The 15,218-nt window shown below is 49.3% G+C and overlaps 2 protein-coding genes across 2 annotated transcripts in view; both read left to right on the top strand.

Annotated features, from left to right (window-relative positions):
- Nucleotides 1–1,021, top strand: part of LOC106818880 — a 4,447-nt gene extending 3,426 nt beyond the window's left edge. Inside the window, exon 2 of the mRNA XM_014823549.1 lies at nucleotides 27–1,021. Within this exon, the coding sequence (XP_014679035.1) occupies nucleotides 27–1,021 (995 nt within the window). The remainder of the gene's footprint in view (nucleotides 1–26) is intronic.
- A 575-nt stretch (nucleotides 1,022–1,596) lies between these two features.
- LOC106818881 lies at nucleotides 1,597–10,359 on the top strand. Its single transcript, XM_014823550.1, has 2 exons — nucleotides 1,597–3,698; nucleotides 10,349–10,359. Exon 1 carries the CDS (start codon nucleotides 1,712–1,714, stop codon nucleotides 3,053–3,055), a length of 1,344 nt encoding a protein of 447 aa, XP_014679036.1. The 5' UTR covers nucleotides 1,597–1,711; the 3' UTR covers nucleotides 3,056–3,698; nucleotides 10,349–10,359.
- Nucleotides 10,360–15,218: the final 4,859 nt, after the last annotated feature.

Genomic DNA, 15,218 nt, shown 5'->3' with positions numbered 1-15,218 from the left:
TGATGACGGCAAAATTAAGAATTTCTGTGACAACGGTGAGATGGCCTGTCGCCATGACAACGTTAAGATTGCGCATCGCCATGACAACGGTGAGATCACACGTCAACGTGATGACGGCAAAATTAAGAATTTCTGTGTCAACGGTGAGATGGCACGTCGCCGTGACGACGGCAAAATGAAGAGTTTCCGTGACGACGACGAGGCAGCGTGTTTGTCGTCGGAGGCTGAGCTGCTGAGCGAGCTTGAGAGAGATGGTGGCTCCCTCTTCACGCCGCGCTCGCGTCGCAACGTGACGAACCTTCCCGGCCTGAGCCGTGTCGATGGATTCCTGCAGGAAGATACCAACACTTGCCGCGTGAGATGTGGCGGAGACGGGGGCAGTGGTAACGGGACCACGGAACCAGGAAAGTGTGTGAACCAGGGAAGGGTGCCTGAAGTGACGGACCGAGCAAAAACCAGGAAGCATTCGCCAAAGAAAGGCAAGCGAGCAGCTAAACCGAGGTGCCTACCTGACACTGGTCACCCGGAGGCTTCCAGCGTCCATCTCACCCAGCCGCTAGACGTGAGGGGGCGCCACGGTCGCCGCGGCGGCTCCCCGCAGGTGTCGCGTTACGTCAGCAGACGCGGCGGCGGCGGCGGCCATGACACGCGGCGGGTGGAGCTACTGCGCTCTGCGCACCGTCGCACCGCGCGCTTCGTCGTAGGCTCCAGCGAATCCGAGGACTCCTCGTCGCGAGGTCCGCCACCGCACAGGTGGCGCTGCCGTCCAATCAGCTTCGTGGATGAGGCAGCAGCGGCGGCGGCGCGGGGCGACGAGAGGGTGCTGCCCCCTGGTTACGTCTCGGACGCCTCCACCGTCATGCCTACCAGTCTCTCCGACGCGAGCGAACCCTCCAGCGACGCGTGCAGCTCGGACGCCGAGACCGCAGCCCCGCCAGGGGGCGCCGGCGACCGGCTGGTCTACTACCTGCGCGTGCGCGACCGCGCATCCACGACCATCGGAGGCGTCGTTCGAACGTGACCTCTCCCGCCGCCGGGGTCAATCTCTCGCGTTCTGGCGTGACTTCCTCGCCAACGATGCCGTCGCCCTGCCGCAAGAGGGCGCCTGCTGCGTGAGCTCTGCTGCAGCACACAGTGCTGGCGGTGGCACGGGCGCGCGGGGAGTTCCATGGCGGGATGGAGGCGGCGCGCTGGTGCAACGACAGCCGGCAGCGAGCGCAGACGACGCGACGCTGGCACTCGTTCGATGATGTCACGTCGACTGCAGAGAGGAAGCTGGGAGGTGGAGAGACTGCAGAGAGGAAGCCAAGGCAAGGAGGAGGTGGAGAGACCTGCAGAGAGGAAGCCGAGGCAAGGAGGAGGTGTAGAGACTGCAGAGAGGAAGCCGAGGCAAAGGAGGAGGGTGTAAGAGACTGCAGAGAGGAAGCCGAGGCAAGGAGGAGGTGTAGAGACTCGCAGAGAGGAAGCCGAGGCGAGGAGGAGGTGAAAGAGACTGCAGAGAGGAAGCCGAGGCAAGGAGGAGGTGAAGAGACTGAAGAGAGGAAGCGCGAAGGCAAGGAGAGAGGTGAAGAGACGTGCAGAGAGGAAGCTGAGGCAAGGAGGAGGTGGAGAGACTGCAGAGAGGAAGCCGAGGCAAGGAGGAGGTGGAGAGACTGCAGAGAGGAAGCCGAGGCAAGGAGGAGGTGATGCAAGACTAGAGAAGACACCCTGCATGCAAGGAACCTGTGGAGGGAGCGCGGCCCGGGACGACGTGCCGACCTTGGGGAAAGGGATCAAGGTCACGCGTCAGAAGCCTGAGTACGATCTTAACAAGAATCTCGCGTCGCCAGCGCTGCCTTCCCGGGGACGCATCCCGGTAGAGCGGCCACCGACCCGTCCCGGGGCGATCACCATGGCAACACGTGCGGTCGTCGACGGCAACGACGTCTCTAGGGTCTGGCCTCCCGTCGCTAACGCCAACTCTCGGTCGGAAATTATTAGTAATATGTCCCTAACGAAGAACCCCGCTAACAAATATACCGTGACGATTCAATCCCAAAGTAAACCCTCGTTAATCACACCACCCGTAAGTAAACCTTCACTTATGACATGGCCCCCGCATAGATATTCACCAATGACACAGCCCCTAGACAAGTCTTCACTGATAACACGGCCCCCAGATAAATCCTCGGCGGTGAGACAGCCCCCCGGCACACATTCGCTGAGGTCACGACCTCCAGACATGCTGGGACGAGACTCGGAGAAGCGCTCCGAGTACAACATCGTCATACGCAGCGTGTGCGCGAGCATCCGGCCAGCAGGGGGCGCTGCAGAGCGGCGATGCCGCGCCGCCGCCATGCACTCCCATGACTCGCTGTACGGCATCGAAGAACTTTCACGTGACGACAGCCCTGCCACCAGGTGGCGCTCGGGTAGCGTGGCACGTGACGACAGCCCCGCCACCAGGTGGCGCTCGGATAGCGTGGCACGCGACGACAGCCCTGCCACCAGGTGGCGCTCGGGTAGCGTGGCACGTGACGACAGCCCCGCCACCAGGTGGCGCTCGGATAGCGTGGCACGCGATGACAGCCCTGCCACCAGGTGGCGCTCAGATAGCGTAGCACGCGATGACAGCCCCGCCACCAGGCGGCGTATGGATAGTGCGACCCAGCTACTTGACCTTTCTACGATGTCAAGGTCGGAGCCAAACTTGAGCACAGAGTCGACGGAGACGCTTCTGGAAGACATGAAGATCTTCGCTCTACTCGAGACGATTCAGTCGGAACCTAACCTCGCAGACGCGACGGTGGTGCCACCTACGCTGACCGCTCACACGCACAACCAATCGCAGCCGCTGCCGACTGTTTACAGGCACGGCCACCAGGTGGGGCTGCTGGAGACGGACATCGACGCGGTGTCACGCAGCGTCGTCAGTCTTGAGGAGATTTACAAGTCTGAGCCGGACCTCTCACAGAGGGCGCCACTGACCACGGCTCTGCTAGGAGGCAGGCGAGTCAGGCAGGCAGGCGGCGGGGGCGCGCGCGCACTCTGCATCGTGAAGGAAACACACTTATAGCTCCCTCCTCCTCCTCCTCCTCCTTTTCCTCCACCTCCTCCTCCTCCTCCACCACCTCCTCCTCCTCCTCCTCCTCCTCCTTTGTCAGACCCTGCCAACCTAGCCGCATTTGTTCCAGACTTCCGCGCTAGTCCTGTGTCACATGTCCTGTGTCACATGTCCTGTGTCACATGTCCTGTGTCACATCTCGGGTAGCTTGCCTTCAGCAGTGTGCAGCGTCGAGCCGCGCGATTGGTCGAAAACCCACCAGGTGGAGATTCACACGGGTGTAGCCAATCGGAGAGCTCTGGCTCGTCATGTGCGCATGCGTAGTTTGTGGGAATCAGGGAGCTTTGTTAAGTCAGTGAGCACCCGTGCATGCACGATGTAAGCGTGTAATACTAGGTTTGCGGTGCACGCAAGGCTAGCATACCCTCCCCCGCTGACTAAGCAGCTCGAATGGAGATGATATACTGCATGTGTGATCGCATTCTGTTCCGAAATGACAGAAGATTTTGCTAGTCACCCAACGAGGCTTATTGTATAGCGTGACCCTATTTGTAACTTGATCGAACAGTGATAATGGATCTATATCAAGAGTCGATAATAGAAAATGTTCTATTAGGGAGTCTTGATCTATATGTATTATGTATATATATATATAGTATATACGTATATATATATACGTTCATATAGATATAGAATGTGTGTTATATATATAAATATTTTCAGTTACAAACCTTGTTCACAGCCATCGCTAAACATTCCATGAAGTAATGTAGTTGGTAGAGTTAGTCTTGTAACAACTAGTATTTGTAGCTTGTAGTTTGTGACGTTGGTGTTTTGCGGGGATGTCTGATTGTAACCGGTCCCTGGGGGGGTACTCACCCTTTTTGGGGGTAGGGGTGCTCCACCTAAATGGGGAAATTGAGGGCAAAAAGATGGCTCGATTGTGAAAACAGTGCAAAAAGATGGAAAGGGAAAAATTGGGGGGGGGGAAACATTGCTAGGAAAAATGGGGGGGGGGGGCAATAATGCAGCGCATATATATATATGAACGTCACTATGGGGAGTGCCCTTCCCCCGGGAACCGGTCGCAATTTAAAGGTAGTGCGTTCTTACTGAGCACACCTAAGAGTTGTTTACCCTGCGAGGTCGCCCACGTCGCCTAGTGTAGTAAGCCTACCTGCTGCTTCTCTGCTAACTAGGGTGAGCGGCGTGCGTCGCGTTACCCTGGTCACCAGAGTGTGATAAATAGCACGTGACCGCATTGCAGGCGCAGCGCCATCTCACGTGAAAGCGCGTAGGAGAGAAGAATTTGGCACCTTTTTACTTTAGTGCAAGTAGTAGCATCTAACAATGAAAGTTGTTTGTTTCTAATCCATGAGTCTAGTCTAAAGACTAGTCTGTGTAAACTCATAATTAGTTGTTCATTTTGTTTGTTTGCACGTTTATTGTGTCTAGTCGTGACGTATTACTGTGTTCTTGACGTCACCATGCAGTCGCCTCTTAGCATTTTTTAAAGATGAATTTCCAGCGTTTGCATCTTGGCTGTTCACTTGTTTTTGTTGCGACTTGATGGTCACGCATCAATTCTCACGCAAAGACGCTCACTTGTTTTGTTGTGAGCATTTCGTTTGATATATAATTTATTACACGAACACGTGAACATCCATGCATAGGTGTTGAATGTCGTCAGCAGCGAATAAGTCAATTACACTCGAGAAAACTCTTGAGAGAGTTCATTCTTGCGTTAAACACGCGTGTTTTATGAATTTATTAAAGATCATCTATTTAATACCGGATTAGATAACCTCAGGGGCAGTAGTGGCGAATAGCCATAGTGAAGTGCCTGAATATACGTTTTCATGAACTTTAGTGTTTTCTTTGCCAATTCAGGGCCGAGCAAATTCCTGGGGGGGGGTGGAATTTTATGACTCAACTGTGTAATGATGAGCGATACGCGCAGCTCTTGATCGACGTCCATGGTGTGGTAGGGGCGGGTCAGAGACAAGGCTTTCATGTGTAATGATGAGCGACGGGCGCAGCTCTTGATCGCGGCCATATAGTGCGGTAGGGGGTGGGTCTGAGACAAGCATAGTGCGGTAGGGGGTGGGTCTGAGACAAGGCTTTCACAGATAAGTGACCAAAAAAGTCAATATTTACGATTATTAGCTAAGCTTATTATTTTTTTAATTTTGCTCCAAAATCTAGGGGGCAGCTGGGCAGCCACCTGCCCCCCCGCCCCCCCCCCCCACCACACAGGCTACGGCCCTGCAATTGGACTAGAACACGCTAAACATCGTGTGAGCGTCTGTCTTGACGCTTGTTGCTAGGTGCCAACCTACTGTAGTCTCTCTGCTGAAGTGATATATATACAGGGAATATCGTTTGCTGATGCATGTGATTATTTTATTTATTGTCCTACTATGCATTCTCTAACGAGAAATAAAACCGTTTAGCCAAAACTAACACATGTATATATTCATATATGTTCGATTCGTGGCGCTCGCGTGCATGTGTGAGCGTGCTTCCTCTAGAAGGAGAAAACCAGAAGCACATTGAACTAACGAAGGTTGTGGCGGCGGATATATGTACATGGGCACATGTACACGCGAGTGTAATTGTACACACGTACATGAACATGTAGTTAGGCGTATACTGTAGTGATGTTGCGTATCAATGCTAGAACGTCGGGGGAGCGATAGGTTTGTTATTCAGCGTGCTGAATTAGTAAGAACACAATCGCTCACCTGGATTCAAAGTCTAGCAGGGATGATGATGGTGATGGTGATGGCAGGGATGACGATGGTGATGACGCTGGCAGGGATGACGATGACGATGGCTATCAGGAATGGGACTTTTTATTAAAATTAACTAGCAATAAAATGCCACCAATTTATTGATCGATCCGCTCATATCAGAAATATAAGAGTTGCCGCCAGACTTTATATAGAGCATACACGCACGTTTGCATTTTATCTACGCAGTTTAAATGTACGATTACATGTACATAATATTACGTACCTATCAATATACGTTACATGTGATGGCAGCGCAGCAACAGCAGCAGCATTTGTTGTGCTAGTTACTATCAACTATGCTATGGCTGCATGCACACACATAACGTGCTTGTAGTTCCTAGCTGAAGAGGGCGCCACTCATTCATACTGCCGAGTGACACATCTATCTCTCTGACGTCAGTGATAGCAGGGTATAAGTCTAATGGAGACTCGGCTAAGGCCAACAGCAACAGTAAAGCAACACTGTAATATCTCTCTCTCTCTTTCTCGCCCTCTCTCTCCTTCTCTCTCTCTCTCTCTCTCTCTCTCTCTCTCTCATCTCTTCTCTCGGGATCTCTCTCTCATCTTCTCTATCTCTTTCTCCATCTTCGCCCCTCTCTTTCGCATCTCTCTCTCTCTCTCTCTCTCTCTTCTCTCTTTCTCTCTCTCTCTCTCGTCTTTCTCTCTCTCTCTGCTCTCCTTTCTCTCTCTCTTCTATCTCTCTTTCTTTTTTTCCTCGTCTAATAGATGGGCAGCATGTAACAGACCGCGAATCAATCCATTAGCCATTAATGAAATATAATGCCGCCCTTCTTGCTACTAGATTCCCGGTCGTCCCATTCTATGCTGACGTCACGGACTGAGCCGTAGCGTTACTTCTCCTGCCCCTCTCGACTCCATGGCGAAGAGACCTCGTCAGAATAGCTAAATGGATGGCGCTGTGTAGGATTGTATTGATCAGCTACACGGGCTACGGCCTACAGATAGGGTATTAGGATTGCTATTGATAGCTACAGGCGTAGCGTAAGAGATAGGTAGCTAGCGATTGTATTTGCCATAGCCTACAGGCTAGGTAAGAGCATAGTAGTAGGATTGTATGTGCATTAGTTATCAGGATAGCCGCTAAAGAGATAGGCTTGGTCAGATCTGTATTTTTGCTAGCTACCAGGCGTAGGGTAAGAGAGATAGGTTGTAAGGCCATTTATTTTGGATAGCTACAGCGCGTTAGGAAAGAGATAGCGTTTGTAGATTGCTATTTTGAGTTAGCCCTAACAGGGTAGCCGTTAGAGCCATAGTTGCTAGCCGATTGTATTTTGATACGCTAACAGGGTAGATAAGCAGATAGGTTAGTCAGGCATTGTTATTGCTAGCCTACAGGATAGCGTAAGAGATAGTTGCTAGTCGTTGATATTTTGATAGCCTAACAGAGGTTAGGTAAGGAGATAGGTTGTAGGATTGTCATTTTGGCTAGCTACAGGGGTAGCGTAAGAAGATAGTCGTTTGTAGCGCATGTGCTATTGATAGGCTACAGCGCTATGTTGGTAAGAGCAATACGGTTGGTAGGATTGTATTGATAGCCCTACAGCCGGTAGGTAAGAGATAGGTTGTAGGATGTGTATTTGAATCAGCCTACAGCGGTAGATAAGAGATTAGTCGTAGTCAGGTATTGTATTTGCTAGCTACAGCGATAGCGTAATGAGATAGCCGTTGCTTAGATTCGTATTTGATAAGCTAAACCAGCGGTTAGTAAGCAGCATTAGCGTTGTTAGGATTGTACTTTCGATAAGATACAGGATAGCGTAAGAGATAGGCGTTGCGCAGGCCGCTTGTTATTTTGCTAGCTACAGCGCGTAGATAAGAGCATAGCGTTGTAGGCGATTGTATTGATAGCCCACAGCGGTTAGCTAAGCAGATAGCGTTGCTAGGATCTGGTATTATGATAGCTACAGGGTAGCGTAACGAGCACGATACCTGGGTAGTAGGATTGCTATGCTGATAGTTACCACGGATCAGGCCCGGGAAGAGAGTAGGTTCGCTAGGCATTGTATTTTGATAGCGCTGCAGGTAGCCCGTAAGAGGATAGATAGCTAGCGGCCGCCGTGTATTTGATCAGCCTACAGGGGTAGGTAAGAGATAGGTTTGTAGGATTGTATTTAGAGTCAGCTACGGGGAGGGAGTAGCGAGTTAACCGAGAGCTAGTCCTGCGTAGGATTTGTATTTTGATCAGCTACAGCATCCTCATCCACTCACCCGTCTGCTAGATTGCGTATTTGCCTAGCTACTTGTGCGTAGCGTAACGCAGACTCAGGCTTGATAGGCACTTGTTATTTGATAGCTACAGGCGTAGCCGTAAGCATGATGAGGTTGTGTAGGATTGTATTTGATAGCTACACGCCGATAGAGAAAGACGATATGCGTTGGTAGCGCGCTTGTATTTTGATAGCTACAGCGCGTAGTTAAGAGCACTAGTGTTGTAGGATGTGGGCATTTGATAGCTACCAGGTTAGCATAAGAGATAGGTTGCTATGCGATTGCTATTCTGCGTAGCCCTACAGGGTAAACAGGCTCACGAGATACGGCTTGTAGGATTCGCTATTTTGATTAGCGTACACAGGGTAGGTAAGGAGACTAGGTTGTTAGGGTTCCTAGGATGTATTTGATAGCGCTACACCGGGTGTACGGTAAGAAGATAGGTACTGTAGGATTGTATTGGTAGCCTACATGTCCCTCGACAAGAAGAAGACGACTAGGTCTGCCTATGCGATTGCTATTTGAAGTACATGCCGGTCAGGGAACTAAGAGAATAGTTGTAGAATTTGCTATTTGATAGCTACACGGGTAGGAAGAGATATGTCTGCTAAGGATTGTATTGCATAGCTACGAGGGGGTGCATAAGAATACGGCGTTGTACGGCGTTGTATTGATAGCCATACAGCGGTACCGGTAAGAGATACGCACGTTGTCAGATTAGTATTTGGCATAGCTACAGCACCTCTAGGTCAAGGAGCAATGTTGTCAGGATTGTATTTGATAGCCCCCTACAGGCCGTAGATAAGAAGTAGTCCCGTTGTTACCTCCTCACTCCCCCGTGCACTAGCTACAGGGGTAGATAAGAGATATGTTGTAGGGCTTGTATTTCGATAGCCTACAGTCGGTACTCTGCCCTCTACCGCGGATCTCATGTCTGTAGGACCAATTGTATCTTAAGGATAAAGCTACCCAGGGATAGGAGTAAGAGGATGATTCCCAATAAGCCTAGGACTTGGTATTCGTCTGCGCGATAGCCTCCCCACACTCCCAGGATAGATAACGCAGATAGCGCTTGCTCAGGCCGTCTGTATTTGCATAGCTACAGGGGCGTACCGGCCTTACAGAGCATATGCTGTGTTAGTGATTCTATTTGATAGCCTACCAGCCGCATACGGATAAGAGATAGGTCTGTGTAGGTTGATTTGATAGCTACGCGGTTAGCCATAAGAGATAGCGGTGTAGGTTTCGTATTTGCTACTACTCTACGAGCCGGTAGTAAGAGATATGCTTGCTAGCGATTGTATTTGATAGCCCCTACAGGATAGAATAAGACGATAGGCGTTGTAGTGGTTGTATTTGATACGCTACAGCGGCTAGCGTACAGAGATAGGTTGTTAGGCATTGTCATTTGATAGCTACAAGCGGGTAGCGTAACGAGATAGCGTTGTAGGCATTGATTGCATAGCCTACACGGCGCTAGCCGTAAGAGCATCAGTCGTTCGCTAGGATTGTATTTGATAGCGTTACAGGGTAGGCTAGAGATATGCGTTGTAGCCGATTGTATTTTCATCAGCTACAGCGCGCTAGGTAAGGAGAAGCCGTTCGTGTAGACGTCCTGTATGTTGATAGCTACACGGACTAGCGGTAGAGATAGGTAGTAGGATTTTATCTCGCATAGCCTACTAGCGGTAGTTATGAGATAGGCCTTGGGTAGGATTGTATTTGATAGCTACAGGTAGCGTAAGGACGATAGGCTGTCTAGGCCATTGCTCATCTTTGGATAGGCGGACAGGCCGCTAAGCATAGAGATATGGTAGTTAGGATTGCTACTTTCGATAGCTACAGGGTAGGTAAGAGATATGTTGTACGATTGTATTTGCATAGCCTACAGGTAATAAGCAGCATCAGGCTTGCTAGCGATGCTATGTGATAGCTACCAGGGCTAGAATTAAGCAAGCCATTCGCGCCAAGGTTCTGTAGGGTTGCCTATTTTGCATAGCTCACAGGGTACGCGTAACGAGGATATGTTGTTCAGGATTGTATTGGATAGCTACAGCGGGCTAGACTTAAGAGATAGCGCGTTGGTAGGATCTTGTATTTCCGCATAGCTAACAGCGGTTAGCATACAGCAACGTAGCCTCTGTAGTGCTTTGCTATTTGATACGCTAGCAGGTGGAGCGTAAGGAGAGTAGAAACGTTGTAGGTGGGCTCATTGACTCCACCCTATCTCGACGTGAAGGTAAGCAGATACGGTTGGTAGATTGTTATTTCCCTAGCCTAGCAGGCGCGTAGATAACGCACCAGGCATTAGGGCTTCTGTAGGATTGTATTTGCATAGCTACAGGATAGGTAAGCAGACCCTCCCCGTTGTACGCCGATTAGTATTTTGGCTAAGCTACAGCGCGTACCGTCGGTAAGAGAGTAGGTCTGTAGGCATTTGTAATGTTGATAGAACAAACAGGGTTATGATAAGAGCCATCAGCGTTGTACGCGCAATCGCGTTCAGTTTCCGTATAGCTTCTCACAGGCCCGCCTGTAAAGTGGCAACGGCGCATGTACGATAGCTTGGCGCTGTATTCCATAGCTACAAGCCGACTCGCACAACACCTCATGCTAGACAAAACTGCGTAGCATAAGCAGATAGTAGTAGGATTGTGTACTGCTTAGCCTACAGCGTAGGTAAGCAGATAGGTTGTTAGTTGTATTTATAGCTACCCCCAGGGTAGGTAAGAGCATAGGTGCGTAAGGCGTCCTCGTAGTTGCATAGCGGTACAGGTAGTAATAGATAGGTTCTGTAGGCCGTTGTATGTGTGATCAGCCTACAGGATTAGATAAGAGATAGGCTCTGTAGCGCCATTGCTATTTTGATCTAGCTACAGGGGTAAGATAAGAGCATAGCCGGTGCTAGGCATTGGAGATGAATAGCCTACAGGATGAGATAAGAGATAGTTGTTAGGTTTGTATTTCCGATAGCTACAGGGCTAGGATAAGAGATATGTTGTAGGCCTGTATTTCGATAGCTACAGGGTAGGCTAACGCAGATCAGGTGGTGTAGCGCCGTTTGTTTCGATAGCCTACCAGCCATTAGATAACGAGATAGGTTTAGCGCATTGCTACTTTGCATAGCTACCAGGGTACGGCTAAGAGATAGGTTGTAGGCGTGTTGTATTTGCATAGCTCACAGGTAGCTCAAGAGATAGTTGTAGGGTTGTATTTGGATAGCCTACAGCCGAGTGTAGCAAAGTACGCACATAGGTCTGTAAGCGATTGTATCTTGATAGCCTACAGCCGTAGGTAAGAGATAGCCGTTGTTAGGGGCTGCTATCTTGATTAGCCTACAGGGTCGGAAGAGATAGCGTCTGCTAGGGCTTGTATGTGCAATAGATACAGGATTAGATTAATGAGATATGGTAGTAGCGATTGTTATTGCATAGCTACAGGCGTACGGTAAGACGATAGCGCTTTGTAGGGCTGTATTGAATAGCTACAGCGGTAGCCGTAATGCAGACCTAGGTTGTATAGCTAGGCATTCGCTATTTGATAGCTACAGCGGTAGATAAGAGATAGGTTGGTAGGATCCTTGTATTATTGATAGCCTACAGGGTAGATCGAAGAGCATCAGGTGTGTGTGAGCAGGTTGGTTATTTGATACGCTAAAGGTACGGTAACTGAGTAGTGTTGTAGGCATTGTATTGTACTGAGCCTACAGCCGTAGATAAGAGATAGGTTGCTAGGCCATATGTATTGATGACTCTAGGGTAGGTAAAGAGATAGGTTTGCTAGGGATTGCCTATTTGATCAGGTTAGTCCGTACTAGCGCATAGCCCATAAGCCAGATATGGTCTGCTAGCCGATTCGCTATTTGAAGTCACCAGCGGTAGCGAGAGATAGGTCCTGGTAGCAATTGTATTTGCATAGCTACACGCGCGGAGAGTAAGGAGATCAGGCGTTGTAGCCGGTTGTATTTGATAGCTACAGGGTAGGTAAGAGCATAGGTTGCTATGCGATTTTATTTGCATAGCCTCACAGCGGTAGATAAGCAGATAGCGTTTGTCTAGGGCATTGTATTTGCCTAGCCGTAACAGGGGTAGCGTAGAGCATAGCGCTTGTAGGATTTGATTTGCCTAGCTACAGCGGTAGCTAAGCAGATCAGGTTGGTAGGGATTGTATTGATAGCTAGCAGGGTAGCGTAACGAGATAGCCGTTTGCAGGGTCTGTATTTGATAGCCTACAGCGGTACGGCCCGTAAGCAGATACGTATGTAGGCATTGCTATGTTTGATAGCTACAGGCACTAGATAAGAGGATAGGTGTGTGTAGCGATTGTAGTTTCGATAGCTACAGGTACCCGTAAGAGCATAGCGTTGTAGCGCGTTGTATTTATTGAAGCCTACGAGGCGTAGGTAACAGATAGGCGTTGTAGCGATTGCTATTGCATTAGGCTACAGGGCGTAGCATAAGAGCCATTCGGCGTTGTAGCGATTGTATTTGCTAGCTACAGGCCGCTACGGTGTAAGGAGATAGGTTGCTAGCGATTGTATTTGGCTAGCTACCAGGGATAGGCGTACAGAGATAGGTTTGCACGCTTGTATTATGCTAGCTACACGGATAGATAAGCAGAATAGGTTGTAGCGATTGTATTTTGCCTAGCTACAGGCTAGCATAGAGAGTAGGCTTCGTCATCGCGATTCCGTCTATTAATCGATCAGCTACAGGGTCCTAGGATAAGAGATATGTCCGTGTTAGGATTGTATGTGATAGTTACAAGGGATAGCGCCGCGAAGAGATAGGTATGTAGGGATTGTTAGTTTGATAGCTACCAGTTGTAGCATAAACGAGATAGGCGTTGTAGGTTGATTTCGCATCAGCCTACAGCCGATATCGGTAACGGAGCATAGTTGTCTAGGTTGTATTTGCACTAGCTACAGGGGTTAGGGGTAAGCAGCATAGGTGTGTGTAGCGACATTGTATTTGATAGCTACACCGGGGTTAGATAAGACGATAGGGTTGTAGGATTGTATCTTGATACGCTACAGGCGGTAGGTAAGAGACTAGGTCTGTAGGATTGTATTTCGCGTAGCGTCACAGGGTTAGGTTAAGAGCATACGGTGTAGCGAATTGCTACTTGATTAGGCCGCCTACAGGGATGGTGGGGCTAAGGGAATAGCGTATGGTAGGATTGGTATTTGGCCCTAGCTACCCAGCGGTAGGTAAGGAGATCAGCGTTGTAAGGCATTGCTATTTTGCATAGCCCACACGCGGGTACGGTAAGGAGATTAGCTTGTAGCCCCGCACCGTTGGCTATTTGATAGCCCTACCAGCGGTAGGCTAAGAGATTAAGTCCAGTAAACTGAGGATTGTATCTGATTAAGCTACAGGGTAGCGTAACGAGATACGGTAGTAGCCGGATTTATTTGGTAGTACAAGGCATAGGTAACGAGATTAGGTTGCTAGGATTGTATTTGCTACTTACTAGGTACGGTAAGAGCATAGTTATGCTAGGATTGTATTTTGCATCAGCTTACAGCGGTACGGTAAGACGCATAGGTCCTGTAGGCATTGTATTCCTTGCCATCTTGATGTAGCCTACAGCGTAGGCAGCACGATAGGTGTTAGGCATTGTATTTGCATTAGCTTACACGGCTAGCGTAAGAGATAGTGCTCGTAGGCGCAGTTCGGTATGTTGCGGACGCGTGACAGGGTAGGTAAGAGATACGCCTGTTGGCAGGCATTGTATTTGCCATAGCCCACAGCGTAGTGTATAGTGATAGGTTGCCTAGGGGGATTTCTGTTACCTTTCCGCCTACGCCTACGGTATGGTAAGAGATTTAGGTTGGTAGGCATGTGTAATTTCGATAGCTTATCAGGCGTAGCTAAGAGATAGGTTGCGCTAGCGCATGTGTATTGATAGCTACAGCGCCGTAGATAAGAGGCATCAGGTTGTCTAGCGCATTGTATTTGCTCACGTCCTCACCCCAGGTACGCCGTAAGCAGCATAGGCTTGTAGGATCTGTATTGCCTAGCTACAGGCGCTAGGTTAAGCAGATTAGGTTGCTAGGGGTTGATTCGATATGCTACAGGCGTCAGCTGAAGGCAGATAGGGTTGTAGGATTGTATTTTGATAGCTATCAGGGTAGATAACGAGATAGGTTGGCTATGGATTGTATTTTGCACTACGCTAGTCAGGGTAGTAGAGAATATGCTTGTAGGCATTGTATTTTGAAGCTACCCAGGCTAGGGTAACGAGATTAGGTCTTTCGCCAGTAGGGGGTTGCTATTTGATAGGCTTAACAGGGCAGGCCTGAAGACACGATAGGCCCGGTTGTAGGATATAACCCCCTGTGTCACTTTCGATGAGCTTCGACAGCCTCTACGTCGTGTGGCTAAAGGCACCTACGCGATAGGTTTGTAGCGTCGCGCCCTTATGTTGATAGCTACAGGCGTCGTCACGGTAAGAGCACTAGGTTTGTAGACTTGTATTTGATAGCTACCAGCGCGTAGATAAGAGCATACGTTGCTAGGGATTGCTATTTGAATAGCTACAGGGGTAGGAACGAGCATAGAGTTCTGTAGGATGTATTTGCGTAGCTACAGGGTTAGGCTAAGAGATAGCGTTGTGAGGCACTTAGTATTTGCATAGCCTTACAGGCCGTAGATAAGAGATAGGTTGTTAGCATTGCTTTGATGAGCCTACAGGGTTAGACTAACGAGATAGGTTGTAGGCGCATTGTATTTGATAGCTACAAGCGGGTAGCGTAAGAGATATGTTAGCTAGGATTGTCATTTCGGTAGGCTACCAGGAAAGATAAGAGATAGGTACGTAGGATTGTATTCTGCTAGCCCTAACCAGCGGGCGGGGTAGATAAGAGTCCATAGGTATGTAGGCTTTGATATTTCGCAAAATAGCTACCAGCCATAGATAAGCAGATATGCTAGCTAGGATTGTATTTTGATAGCTACAGGGTAGAGTAAGAGATATGGTAGTTGCAGGGATCTGCTATTTGATAGCTACCAGCCGGGCTAGAGTTAAGACGTATAGCTAGCTTAGGATTGTATTTGATAATGCGCTAGCAGCGTATACGGCGTAAAGAGATAGCTGTTGTAGCGGTCTGTATTTGATAGCTACAGGGTATAAGAGATAGGTTGTAGCAT

This window comes from Priapulus caudatus, unplaced genomic scaffold (assembly GCF_000485595.1).
Source record: "Priapulus caudatus unplaced genomic scaffold, Priapulus_caudatus-5.0.1 Scaffold2611, whole genome shotgun sequence".
NCBI lineage: Eukaryota > Metazoa > Priapulida > Priapulimorpha > Priapulimorphida > Priapulidae > Priapulus > Priapulus caudatus.
This window is presented reverse-complemented; position numbering and strand designations above follow the sequence as displayed.